General features: G+C 41.5%; 1 protein-coding gene across 3 annotated transcripts in view; it reads left to right on the forward strand.

The window, feature by feature from the left end:
* Nucleotides 1–14,513, forward strand: part of ACOXL (acyl-CoA oxidase like) — a 384,752-nt gene that overhangs the window by 40,523 nt on the left and 329,716 nt on the right. For all 3 annotated transcript variants that reach the window (XM_003926733.4, XM_074396963.1, XM_074396961.1), the window contains exon 2: nucleotides 6,723–6,819. In XM_003926733.4, the coding sequence (XP_003926782.1) occupies nucleotides 6,723–6,819 (97 nt within the window). The remainder of the gene's footprint in view (nucleotides 1–6,722; nucleotides 6,820–14,513) is intronic.

Below are 14,513 nucleotides of genomic sequence, written 5' to 3' on the forward strand. Positions count from 1 at the left end.
TATAATTATAATGTCTTTTGCTGTCTTTAGTGATGTTCTTTTTTCTGATGTCTACCCTATCTGATATAAATATACCGACTTCTATGTTTTCTTTTTGATTAGTATTCACATGGCCTTAACTTTTTTCATCTTTTAGCTTTCAACTTGCCTATGTCATTATATTTGAAATGGATTTCTTGCAGATAGCATATTTTTAGACTTTAAAAAAATTCATTTTACCAATCGTTGTCTTTTAATTGTGGTATTTAAGCCATTTAAATTTAGGGTAATTATTGATATGTCAGTGTTTAAATCTGCCACTTTATTATTTGTTTTTTCTGTTTCTCATTTATCTGTTTTTTTTTGTTTTCTTACCTTCTTGTGGGTTATTTGAACATTATTTTAGGATACCATCTTGACTTATTTATTGTGTTTTAGAGTATATCACATTCTATATTTTCTTAGTGGTTGCTTGAGGGTATTACAGTACATACATAACTTATCATAGTTTACTAGTGTTGTGCTACTACTTGAGTGAAGTATAGAAACCTAACTTTCATTTAGGTCCCTTTACCATTCCAATTTTAAAATATAATTTTTTGGTCCTTTTTTTAAAAATTTGAGACAGAGTCTCACTCTGTCACTCAGGCTGGAGTGCAGTTGTTTGATCTTGGCTCACTGCAACCTCTGCCTCCTGGGCTCAAGCAATCCTCCTACCTCAGCCTCCCGAGTAGCTGGGACTACACAGGCACACCACCACATGCAGCTGACTTTTTTGTGTTTTTAGTAAAGAAAGGATTTTGCCACATTGCCCAGGCTGGTGTCAAACTTCTGGGCTCAAGCAATCTGTCCACCTCAGCCTCCCACAGTGCTTGGATTATAGGCCATGAGTCACTGACCCTGGCCAAACTGTTTGAAGTGTTTCTTCAACCTACACAGAGCACCACATCGGATGGTTTTATAATTTTTGCTTTAGACATTAAATATTATTTCAAAAAGTCATGAATTAAAAGAAATCACTAATTAAATGGTGGGATATTCTATGTTCATGGAGAGGAAAGTCAATATTGTTAAGATATCAGTTCTGTCCAACTTGATCTATAGATTAAATGCCATCACAATCAAAATCTGAGCAAGTTATTTTATGGATATCAACAAACTGATTCTAAAGCCTAGTAGGAGAGGCAAAAGACTCACAATAGCCAATACAAAACTGAAGAAGAAGAACAAAGTTGGAGGACTGATCCTACTGGTTTCATGACTTACTACAAATCTACAGTAATTAAGACAGTATAGTGTTGATGAAAGAACAGACAAATAGATAAATGAAACAGAATAGAAAGTCCAGAAATGGACTCACATAAATATAATCAACTGACCTTTGAAAAAGGAGCAAAAGCAATATAATGGAGAAAAGATAGCTTTTTCAACCAATGCTTCTATAACAATGGGACATCAGCATACAAAAAACCCCCGCATAAATCTACACATAGACCTTACACCCTTCACAAAAAGTAGCTCAAAATGGATCACAGGCCTAAATGTAAAATGTAAAACCATAAAACTCCTAGAAGATCTAGAAGAAAGTCCATATGACTTTGTATTTGGTAATGGTTTTTTAGATACAACACCAAAGCCATGATCTATCAAAGAAAGAATTGGTAAATTAAATTTTATTAAAATGAAAATTCTCTGCTCTGTGAAAAACAATGTCAAAAGGATAAAAAGACAAGCCATGGATTGTGAGATACATCTAATAAAAGACTGTTATTCAAAATATACAAATAACATTTTAAACTCAACAATAAGAAAACAACTTCATCAAAAAATGGGCCTCATCAAAAAATGGGCCAAAGACCTTAATGGACGTCTCACCAAAAAAGATACATAACAGGCAAATGAGCATATTAAAAATGCTTAACATCATATGTCATTAGGGCAACACACATTAAAACAACAATGAGGTGCCATTACATGTCTGTTAGAAAGGCCAAAATCCAGAACACTGACAACCCTAAGTGCTGACAACAAGAAGTCTTATTCATTGATGGTAAGAATGCAAAATGGTGTAGCTATTTTGGAAGACAGTTTGGTGATTTCTTACCAAATGGTTCAGTAATCATTTTCCTTGGTATTTACCCAAAGGAATGGAAAACGTGTGTGTACACAGAAACCTGCACATGGATATTTATAGCAATTCTATTTATAATTTCCCAAACTTAGAAGTAACCAAGATGTCAATCAGTAGTTGAATGGATAAATAAATGGTGGTACCTCCAGGCAATGGAATATTATTTAGGGCTAAAAAGAAAGGAGGTATCAAGCCATGAGAAAAACAGAGACTTAAAGGTATTTACTAAGTGAATGAAGACAATCCAAAAGCCTATATACTGCATTATTTCAACTGTATGACATCTTAGACGAGGCAAAATCTATGGAGACAGTAAAAAGATCAGTGGCTGCCAGGGGTTGGGGGAGGCATGGCACAGAGGATTTTTAGGGCAGTGAAGCTACTCTGTATGATACTACAATAGTAGATACATGTCATTATAAATTTATCCAGACCCACATAATGTACAATTCCAAGAGTGAACCCTAATGCAAAGTATGAACTTGGGAGATAATGATGGGTAATGTATGTTCATCAGCTGTAATAAATATACCACTCTGGTGGGGCATTTTGACAGTAAGGGAGGCTATGCACAAGTTGGGATGGGAACTATATGGGACTCAGTTTTACAGTGAGCCAAAAATTGCTCTAAAAACAGTCTACTAAAAATGCATAATAAGTAATCTAGTTTACAATGTTTTTACTCATTCTTATGTTCTTTCTTTTCTGAACGTTCTATCCTTCTTCTCCTATCATTTCCTGTCTGTTTAGAGAACTACCTTTAGCCATTCTTTAAAAGTCACGTTGCCGGCAAACATTCTCGTAGATTTTTTTTTGCCTGAGAAGGTTTTTATTCTTCTTCTTTTTCATTCCTGAAGGATATCTTCACTGAGTATAAAATTTGTCATTGACAGTTATTTTGTCTCAGTATCTGAAAAATGTTAAGCTACTTACTTCTGGCCTCTATAGTTTCCAGTGAGAAATCTGCTGTCATTCCAATTGATTTTTCCCTATAAGTAATGGATCATTTCTCTCTACCTGCTTTCAAGATTTTTTCCCTGGCTTTAGTTTTCAGAAATTTAATTACGATGTTTCTTGACCTGGGCTTCTTTGCAGTTAGCCAATTATTTGCTCATCTTATTGAACCTGTAGGTTCATTATGTCTTTTACCAGTAGTGGAAGTTTTTAACTATTATATGACTTCCAATCTCTCTCTTTTTGCCTTCTGAAACTGAAGATAGGCATGTTGGCTCTGTTGCTATTGTCTCAAATATTCCTGAGAAATAGTTGCCTTATTTTTCAGTCTATATTTTCTTTGTTGTTAAGATCGACAAATTCTATTGATTTGTGTTCTAGTCTGTAATAAAATATCTTAGATCATGTTGCCTTTAAATAACAAATTTGTTTTTCATGTTCTGGAGGCTGGAAAGTCCAAGATCAAGATACCAGAAGCTTTAGTGTCTGGTGAGTGTTTTGATTTCTCGTTCATAAACAGTGCCTTCTTGCCATGTCCTAACATAGTGGGAGGAGCAAGGCAGCTTTCCGAGACCTCTTTTGTAAGGACATAAATCTCATTCATCAGGGTGAAGTACGCATGACCTAATCATATCCAAGAGCCCCTACTTTCTAATATAATCACCTTGGTGATTAGGATTCAACATACGAATTTTGAAGGACTTACATTTAGGCCACAGCAATCTGTCATCAGATTTGCTGATTCTATTCTGTCACTATTCTATTCACTGATTCTATCACCATTCCGTCATCTATGCTGTATTCTTGACTTCATCTAGTGAGATTTAAAAAATTTGGTTAAGCCAGATTTTAAGCCAATTTGGTTATGCCAGGAGATGAGCAGTCTTGTGGTGAACATACTTAACAATTACTCCGTTAATTCAAAGGTGTGATTTTCATATTTTTCAGTTCTACAATTTCCATTTTATTCTTTTCTATAACTTTTACTTCTTTGGTACAATTTTCTGGGGTTTTCCCCCATTTATTTCAAGAGAAATTATAATTGCTTATCGAAGCATTGTTATGATGGTTGCTTTAAAATCTTTATCAGATAATTCCAATGTCTGATTAATCTTGGTGTTGGTATCTGTTGATTTCTTTATCATTCATGTTGTGATGTTCCTTCTTGCTGTGATGGTTCCTAGTAAAGTCTTTGTATGTGTTCTGATGGTTCTTGGTATGATGTGCAATTTTTTTTATTGTGTCCTGGACATTTTGGATATTTTATTATGTGGCTCGAGACTGATTGAATATTTTTTAGCAGGGAATCCCTTGTTGAGGTATATTGGGATGTTCAGATAGCCATGTATATTCAGCTTCCTGTTGAGCTGACTTACAGTTGTTGAAAATGTATGGAGTAGGGCCGGGCGTGGTGGCTCAAGCCTGTAATCCCAGCACTTTGGGAGGCCGAGGCGGGTGGATCACGAGGTCAAGAGATTGAGACCATCCTGGTCAACATGGTGAAACCCCGTCTCTACTAAAAATACAAAAAAAATTAGCTGGGCGTGGTGGTGCATGCCTGTAATCCCAGCTACTCAGGAGGCTGAGGCAGGAGAATTGCCTGAACCCAGGAGGAGGAGGTTGCGGTGAGCCGAGATCGCACCATTGCATTCCAGCCTGGGTAACAAGAGCGAAACCCCGTCTCCAAAAAAAGAAAATGTATGGAGTAAAAATTCAGCTCCCCTCTTTGGCCCTGCTGACACCTACTCAACTGAAGTAGGGCATTGAATCTCACTGCCTCAGTTGTCTTCAAATGAGGATGTGAGATCATCCCCTCCCCACTGGGCTGAGCTGCCACAAGGAAGGGGGAAGTTGAAGGCTGACCCACATCACTTTTTGTTAACAGTTTGGGATGGAAGCTCAGTTCTCTTCTGGGCACTAATGACATCAGGGAAGGAGAGGAGTGAATCAAGTGCCAACTGACCCTCTCTCCTATCACCTCCTTTTCCCCTTGTCAATACCAAGCAGGGGTGGAGTCTCAGCTTCCCGTTGGATCCCGCTGATGGGGTGTTGGTGTGAAGCAGGGTGTGACTAGACTTACCTCGCATCTCCTTGCTAGGCCTTGTTATTGCTGGGTACAGATGGCCACCACTGGACTCCACTAATGTTACCCTGGCACCACGTGCTTTTGCTGGGCAGGAGATAGAAGATCAGCCCCCTACTCGGCCCACCAAGGTGTGCACCAGGTAGGGAACTCAGATGCTCCATCCGCTATGCAAGTCAAGAGGTGGAAGATGAACTTCCCTTTCAGCCTTGCGGAGAGGAATTGGAGCATCCCCTCCTGCTTTTGGAGGATTATGGGGTGGAGAGGAAGAGCAGTGTCCCACCGAAACTGAAGGAGAGGAAGACGGTTGTGTTTTGCTCCGGTGTTTTTCTGTTGTAGGGTGGGTATCCCCAAGGAGGTTTTCTATTGTTAATCCATCCTTTTCATATCCTCTAGCTCTGAAATCAAACCTGAGTGAGGTCGTCCAGGCTCAGGCTGTGCTTTTCATGAAACATTTTAGGTGGCTAAGGAGGAACCTCTCCTTCTATGTCAGTTTAGGTTCATTGAGAAGTAGGGGCCAAGATGGGGTTAGATGTCAAGAAATTTAATGGGAGAAAACACCTGTGAAGGATAAGTGGGAGGGAGCTAGACTGGTGGGGAGAACCCTCAGAACAAAGGCAGTCAGGTCTGGCCTCCTCGAAAAGAGAAGGGGAGGAAAGGTTTGAGCAGGGAAAGGCTCAGACCACAGTGCAGTGATGACAAAGTCTCTGCAGGAAAGTGGGGGTTCCAGAGCAGGTCATCTCCTGGGCAGGCATGGCCTGACTCTAGAAACTTGTGAAGGTCAACCATCATTAGCTGGGAGCAGCCAAGGGATGAGCAGCCTTGTGGTGAACATACTTAACAATTACTCTGTTAATTCAAAGGTGTGGTAGCTGGAGGCAGGTACTCTCAAAGGCAACCCTGAGCGGCAATTCTTACAGCCACCACGGTCCAATTCTTGTAACACGCAGGTCACTCCCTCTTCCCCATCTCCCAAATACTGCTTTAAGTCACCTCAGACAATCTTCAATGCCCTGCAGAGCAGGAGGTGCTGCAGTCTTGTTTTAAGATGGTCTTGCCCGGGTGTGGGGGTTCATGCCTATAATCCCAGCACTTTGGGAGGCCAAGGCAGGTGGATCACAAGGTTAGGAGTTTGAGACCAGTCTGGCCAATGTGTGAAACCCTGTCTCTACTAAAAATACAAACAAAAATTAGATGGGTGTGGTGGTGGGCACCTGTAGTCCAGCTACTTGGGAGGCTGAGGCAGGAGAATCACTTGAACCCAGAAGGCAGAGGTTGCTGTGAGCTGAGATCGCACTACTGCACTCCAGCCTGGGCAACAGAGGGAGACTCCATCTCAAAAAAAAAAAAAAAAAAAAAAAAAAGATGGTTTTGTTTTCTCAGAAAATCCTTCCTTCTCTCCCTCTCTGTGATGGCTGTATTGAACACCCAGTCTGTGTAACACACAGTGTGCACAGTATCAAACAAGCGCTACAATGGACACAGCTTCTCTAGATGAGCCTGGGATCAAAGCATCCACAGCTTCCTCTCAGTCACCAACTATTGGCTGTCTTATTTTGTATCTGTTCTTCACAGGTATGATTTAAGTTTGGATGAAATGAGAGCTTTGACAGTTCAGAGAGTGAAGTTTACCATGGGTCTACCTCTGTTCAAAGGTGCATTTCAGGATCTGGTAAGTGTCATTGTTATTTTGGTATCCTCATGTGTTTGTATGTGTGTGTGTGTGTGAGAGAGACAGATTTTTTTCTTTACAACTTTCATTTTAGGTTTAGAGGGTACATGTGCAGGTTTGTTACATGGGCAAATCACACATTGTGGAGGTTTGGTATACAGAGTATTTCATCACCCTGGTAGTGGGCACGGAACTCATGATAGGTAGTTTTTTGACCCTCACTCTTCTCCCTTCCTCCTCCCTCAAGTAGGCCCCTGTGCCTATTATTTTCTTCTTTGTGTCTGTGTGTACTCACTGTTTAGCTCCCACTTATAAGTAAGAACATGAGGTATTTGGTTTTCTGTTTCTGTGTTCATTTGCTTAGACATTTTGCTTTGTTCGCTTTTGTGACTTGCTAAGCCTGTTGATCTCATGCTGAGGGCAGCTGACAGACACTTCTCAGTGGAGGAGAGTGCCTTCCTCAGGCCCTTTTTCTGCCCCACTCCCCCTAACCTAATGAACCCTTCCCTCGACCCACACGTTCACTTTTCCAATCTCACAGGCTAGGGAATAGGAGTATCAGCAGAAGTAATAAAATATTTGTTCACAAAACCAACATAATTTTAGGGGTAAAGATAAATAGCTGGGAAATAGAAATAACTCATTTCAGGGGCTTTTAAGGCACTTTAGACTTAGCCAAAGTTTATGTCTCATTTGTCTAAAAATTGTCATTCTAAATTATTATTTTAGTCAATTTGGCCTCATGAAAAAAGAAAGAAGAAAGAAAAAATACATGTTAGTGAGTTCCTTTGTATGTCAGTATCAGGAGTGATATATTTTAGCCAAGTTCATTCAGCTTCATGGCTTTCTTAACATTGGACATGGGAAAAAAATATATCTCAGTGGGACTTGGTGGCTCACATCTTATATCCCAGCACTTTGGGAGGCCAGGGTAGGCTGATGGAGTTCAATACTAGCCTGGGCAATGTGGTGAAACCCTGTCTCCACAAAAAATACAAAAACTGGCCAGGCGCAGTGGCTCACGCCTGTAATCCTAGCACTTTGAGAGGCTGAGGCAGGTGGATCACTTGAGGCCAGGAGTTCGAGACCAGCCTGGGCAACATGGCAAAACATCGTTTCTACTAAAGAAAAAAAATTACAAAATTAGCCAGGTGTGGTGGTGCATGCCTGTAGTCCCAACTACTTGGGAGGCTGAGGCAAGAGAATGCCTTGAAACAGGAGGCAGAGGTTGCAGTGAGCTGAGATTGTGCCACTGTACTCCAGCCTGGGCAATAGAGTGAGACTCTGTCTCAAAAACAAACAAACAAACAAAACCAACTAAACAGAACAAAAACTAGCTAGGCATGGTGGTGCCCACCTGTACTCTGGCTACTTCTGCGGCTGAGGTGGGAGGATGGCTTGAGACCCAGGAGGTTGAGGCTGCAGTGAGCTATGAACGTACCACTGCACTCCAGCCTGAGCAACCGGAGTGAGACCCTGTCTCAAAGTGAACAAACAGAAAACCTAACACCACTTCTCCTGTGAGACCCCCGCTAGGGGAGGAGCCTGAACTGGGGTAGCTGCAGATTGGCCGCAGGCTGAAGAGCTGATCCTCTCCTGCAGCAGCCCACTACCTCTCTCCCTGCCCAGCAAGTTCTGGGAGGGAGAGTCTGAGGACTGAGGGATGGGGCCCTCCCAGTTCAGGAGACCGCAGGGGTGCCTTTCTTTGTGGAGTGTAGTTTGGAGCTAGTGGGGGCCTGGGATCCACACTTGAAAGGAGATCCTTCCCACTCCCTGACAGCCCCACCAGTCTTTGGTAGGTTGTCTAAGGAGACAAGGACCAAACCTGGAATCTTCTCAGGAAGGAATTCCAGGCAGAGCCTTGGCAGCACCTGCACTGGAGTACTGCAGCCACCTCCATGCTGATGAGGGCACTGCACTGTCAGCTGAGCTGGGGAGCGTGGGGCAGGATGTTCACTTGGCACAGGACAGCTCCCACATGGCAGAGTGGAGTGTGCTTGCAAAGTGTAAAAAATCATTTCGTACCAAGCAGTTGGCAGAGATTTTCAAGCTAGGAAATTGCCTCTTGATGGAACATCCATTTAGAGCTGTGAACACAACCAAACACACACACACACATGCACATACACACACACACACACACACACACACACACACACACACACAAACCCAACCCTCTTTGCTGTCAACCACTCTCTCTATCAGAGCCACCTCCAAGCACATTCAGCGTGGGGCTGTTTGAAGGTGAAATCTTGGCCTGTGGCCAGTTTCTTGTTTCCTTAATCAGCCCAGCATGTCTGTGGCTTAACTTAGTGTCAATACTCAAGACCTGGATGTGAGAGCTGATCCCTTAATGAGGCTTGCTAATTGCATCCTGACCTGCTGAGTCTGAAGGATTAGCCTCTGTAATCTCACTCCTGATGAAGCGTGTTGAGCTCTGGATCCAATTATATTCCCATTTTCCTGGCTTGCTTAGTGGCCTTAGGCAGCCTGGACAACTCTCTGTCCTGAGTGATTAGATATGATTCCTCTAGGAGGCACAGGATTGGCCCCAGACGATCCCTCCAGTTCATTTCTGTGAATTATCTCGGGCTGTTTGGCACCTCTCTCTGTGTGAATTCGCAAAAGCCAATAAACTTGAAGGAAATGAAACTGGCCATCAGTGCGGCAAGCTCATCTCACTGGGTGGATGTCATGAGACTCAGCGGCACATCTGTGTTTGAAGGCTCTCAAATTCTACCCTGTAAACAGCTGGAGGAGCTGTCCACATCCAGTAATTCTAGAAGAAGTGTTACATGATTCATCCTGCCTCTTAATAAAACGATTGAGTCATGGCTGTCCTGCCTGCTCAGGGAGCGTGCAAGGCCTGGATGTGTTTTTTTCCCGGGCCCCCCTTTTGTGTTGCTCTTCACTTTTGTGGATGACCCGATGAGCTCTGAGGCAGAACGCAGTGTGTAGTGTGTAATGATGATGTTCTAGGGGACAAATGAGGAGGGAGTCTCATTCACTCCAGGTCTCTATGGACAGTCTGCAGGCCAAGAGTAAGCTATTAAAATATTTCTACACTGTGTTTTTTCTCTGCCATCTGTAATAGTTTTGAGACGTTTCAATAATTTTAAAGGGAAGAAACAGTATGAGTCTGATTTCACAGTGTGCATGCACACACACACACGGATACACACACACAGTATCAGCACCATCATTGCTCTCAGTGCGGACTTCTCCTGCACCTGTTTCTAGTGACATCACCTTTGTGCACCTCAGCCAAGAGGTCTCTTGTTCCCCTGAAGTTTCCAGAATTGGATCCTGGGTTGAAGGAGTCACCAACTACCTCTATTTCCAGATGCAGAGACAGAAGACCCAGGTCTTAACATGTACTTTGTGTCAGTGTCTTGTCCTGCATGGGGGACAGCTTCCTCAGAGATGCTCATCCCTGGAAGCTGACAAGCTGACAGCCTGCACTGATCTTCACCTTACGTGACAGCTCAGGTTGACTGAGTACATGCTCTGTGCCAGTCCCAGCACTAAGAACTTTAAATGGATGATGTCATTCAGTATTCACAACATCCCTCATGGCATTCTCATTTTACAGATAAGTAAACTGAAGCCGAGTAATTGGCCTGAGGTTAGTTATACATTTAGTGAGCTGTATATATAAATGACTAGTGAACCAGGGGTTCAAACCCAGGTGCTCTGCTTCCTGAGCCCGCATCAAACAGGTGGTGCTTGTCCCTGGCTGCACAATAGAATCAGCCAGACAACTTTCAAAACTCCTGCTGTGAAGGCTTTTGCTCAGGCCAATCAAGGCAGCCTTTCCATCTCCCAGGTGGCCCACTGTGTGTCTGGGGTTGATGACTGCTGCACTATGCCTCCTTCCCTGCACCCTATCTCCCCAAAATTGTTCCCATTAAGCATTTGGTCCCTACTATTCAGGGTTTGGGGCTGGCTCAAAGGGAAACTCTATCTCAACATTACCTTTCCCCAGTGAGGAGCTAGCTGGGATCAGGCTGCTTTCAGTGTAGTGCAGGTTGGAGACATATATCTGGATAATGAAGGACCTACCCATGACTTCTTCCCCCCAACACCCTACAACCATTCTCTCTCTCGTGCAGAGCTCTGGTTTTTATCGCCATGATTCGCACAAGTGAGGAACATAGTTGCACCATCATTATCTAAACCAGTGGTTCTCGAAGTGAGGTCTGAGGACCCCTTTGTGTCCCCAAGACCTTTTCACGTGCTACCTGGAAAGTATGTTCAACTATGTGCGTGTGAGACACAGAATATTTGTCATAAACCTCAACCAAAGCAACGTATCACACAAAAGCAGATACAAAGGTGCAGCTATCTTTTACTGAGCCAGATATTAGAATGATGTGAAAATGCCATTCTTTTCATGGATTTTTTTAAAATTCTTATTTTTCATAAAAATTATGCCATATACACTAATATAATTATGCCATATACACTGATATAATTCCCAGTTTTAATTACTAATATGGTAAATTGATAGCTATAACCTGGACAAACAAAACTTCTTTGGAATCCTCAAAAAAAGGTCCAGGGACCATAAAGTTTGAGAGTCACTGATTTAAATCATCCACTATTTTCTCAGGAAGCTCAGTCTCAGCAGATCAGAGGGGAACTGGTAGAATATTGGTTGCTTTATATTTATATTACATATATTAGGATTATTGTATTTATCAGAATTTTTGATAATCTCAGTTTGAGGCGTTTTTGTATCTAGAGAAATAGCAGCTAAGTGATCAGATCTAAAATGGAAGAATGTTCTAAGGTCAGCTCACCTTAAAAGGTGTTTGGGAATGAGGGGGAGGGTGGTTACTTTTCTACTCAGATACTTTTCTACTCAGACCCTGAGCAAAGAAACAGCCTTTCCCAGGAAGCATTTACATTTAAGCCCTGAATGTGTTGCGTAAAAGGAGCTGAGCCAGGAATCTGCCAAGAGGCTGAAGATGTCTGTCCTGTCCCAGTTTCAACCCACCCAGGCCCTGCGCTGTTGCCCACCACTTCCAGTGCCAGTCCCAGTGAGTGCTGCAGACTGTGACTGCTGTACTCCCCCACCCATCCCAGGACTGGCTCCTGACCAATGGACAGAGTCTGAGCTCTTGGCTCTGCCGTCCTGGCCTTGGCTCCCCCTTGGCCCTCTGGCTTCTGTTTGTACTGGAACCCAGGCTTCTCCTAGTGGGCTGTGACAGGCTCCCCTGGCTCTTAGTCCTATGTGCTGTCTTTGGCAGGCATCCCTGTCCCAGCTCCAGCTCCATGGACTTGGACACTGGCCACTTGGCCAGCACTTCGGTGGCCAGCCCTGGCCACATGGGATATCTTGGAGGATTTGGGCAGAGACGACAGGACAGAATGGTCTGTTTATAGAAATCCCTCTGTGTAGATTGGCACCTGAATGCAGTTGTCATCTGCAATAGCCACAGGGATTACTTGAAAGTGGGGCATGCCAGGGAGTGAGCTGGAGCTGCCCTGGGACTCCAGTGCAGCTGGAATCATGGTACTATTTGTTTTTTGACACCATTCTGCGTTTTAAAAAAACCTCTTCATTTTAAGCCTTTATTATTACTCATGCAGTGAAATACTATGTAAAAAAATGATAATTATTTCTTGCTACCTTTTGCTAAGTCCCTTCCATGTGCCAGCTAAAGTGATTCATTTGTTTTTTAAGTTATTTATCGAGCAGCTGTGGTGAGCCAGGCATTGCTCAATGGGCAGTGAACAAAGCAGGCAGAAATTATCTGTCTTGATGGAGTTTACTTTTCAGTCTGGGAGGAGTCAGACTATAAACTAATAAGTACATTTCTAGTATATCAGATGGTGATGGATGCTGGGGATAAAAATTGTGGGATAAATTGGAAAAGTGGAAGTAAAATAGTCTCTGTGAGCAAATGACAGGATCTTTTATGTAGAAAACCCCAATATTCCACAAAAAGTTTGTTAGAACTAATAAATTCAGCAAAATTACAAGATAAAAATCAACATGCAGAAATCAGTTGCATTTCTATATATTAATAATGAAGAATCCAAAATGAAATTGAGAAAACAATTCTACTTATGTTAGCATCAAAAAGATAAAATACTCAGGAACAGACTTAACCAAAGAGGTGAAAACTTGTACATGGAAAAGTACAACATTGCTGAAAGTAATAAAAGGATATACAAATACATTGAAAGGCATCTGTGTTCATGAATGCGAAGACTTAATATTGTTAAGATGTCAATACTACTAAAGCAATCTACAGTTTCAGTGCTATTCCTATCCAAATCCCAAAGATGATTTTTGCAGAAATAGAAAAACTCATCCTAAAATTCACATGGAATCTCAAAGGACTCTGAATAGGCAAAGCAGTCTTGGAAAAGAAGAACAAAGTTGGAGGTCTCTCACTTCCTGATTTCAAAATTTACTGTAAAGCTACTGTAGTCAAAACAGAGTGGAACTGGCATAAAGACAGGTTTAGAGACCAATGGAATTGAAGAAAGATCCCCTAGAAATAAAACCTCACATATGTGGTCAGTGATTCCTGGCAAGGGTGCCAAGACCATTCAGTGAGGAAAGGGCAATCTTCTCAACAAAAGATGCTGGAACAACTGGATATCTACAAGCAAAAGTATGATGTTGAAAGTTTACCTTACACCATATCCAAAATTTAACTCAAAATGGATTAAAGAGCTAAATGTAAGAGTGAGAACTAATAATTCAAATAAAACATAAAGGGCTTCATAACATTGGATTTCGCAATGATTTCTTGCATAGAACACCAAAAACACAGGCTTTTGAAAAACATAGATAGATTTTCAGAATAAAAATGATCTAATTATTGAAAACAATTTTAAAAGACACTTTAGTAAACATTTGTATAAAAATAAACTGGACTACATCAAAATCAAAATCTTGTGTGTGTCAAGGGACACTATCAACAGAATGAAAAGGCAATACATGTAATGAAAAAAAATATTTGTACATTATATCTCTATTAAGGGATTGATACCCAGAATACACAAAGAACTCCTACAACTCGATAAGAAGAAAACCAAGCAACTAGATTAAAAATGGTCAAAGAGTTGAAGAGATATATCTTCAAAAACATACAAATGGCAATAAACACATGAAAAGATGCCCAACATCACTAATCATTAGGGAAATGCAAATAAAACCCCAATGAGATACCACTTCACACCCATTAGTATGGCTGTTGTCAAAAATACCTGGAAAAGAATAAGTGTTGGACAGGATGTGGAGAAATTGGAACCCATGTGCATTGCTGGTGCTGATGTGGGAATGTAAAATGATGAAGACTCTGGGAAAGGCAGTATGGCATTTCATTAAGAATCAAATGTAGAATTACAATGTAGACCAGAAATTCCACTTCTTGGTATATACCTCAAAAGAAGTGAAAGCAAAAACTCAGACAGCTATTTGTACATCCATGTTAATAGTGCCATTATTCCTAATAGCCAAAAGGTAGAAATAACCCAGATGTCTATTGGCAGATGAATGACATAATGAAACATACAAAACATGTATGTAATACATACAATGGGATATTATTCAGCCTTAAAAAGGAAGGAAATTTTAACACATCCTATAACATAGTTGAACCTGGAAGACATTATGCTGAGTGAAACAAGCCAGTCACAGAAGGACAAATAGGGTACTTACATGAAGTATTTAG

This window comes from Saimiri boliviensis, chromosome 1 (genome assembly GCF_048565385.1).
Source record: "Saimiri boliviensis isolate mSaiBol1 chromosome 1, mSaiBol1.pri, whole genome shotgun sequence".
NCBI lineage: Eukaryota > Metazoa > Chordata > Mammalia > Primates > Cebidae > Saimiri > Saimiri boliviensis.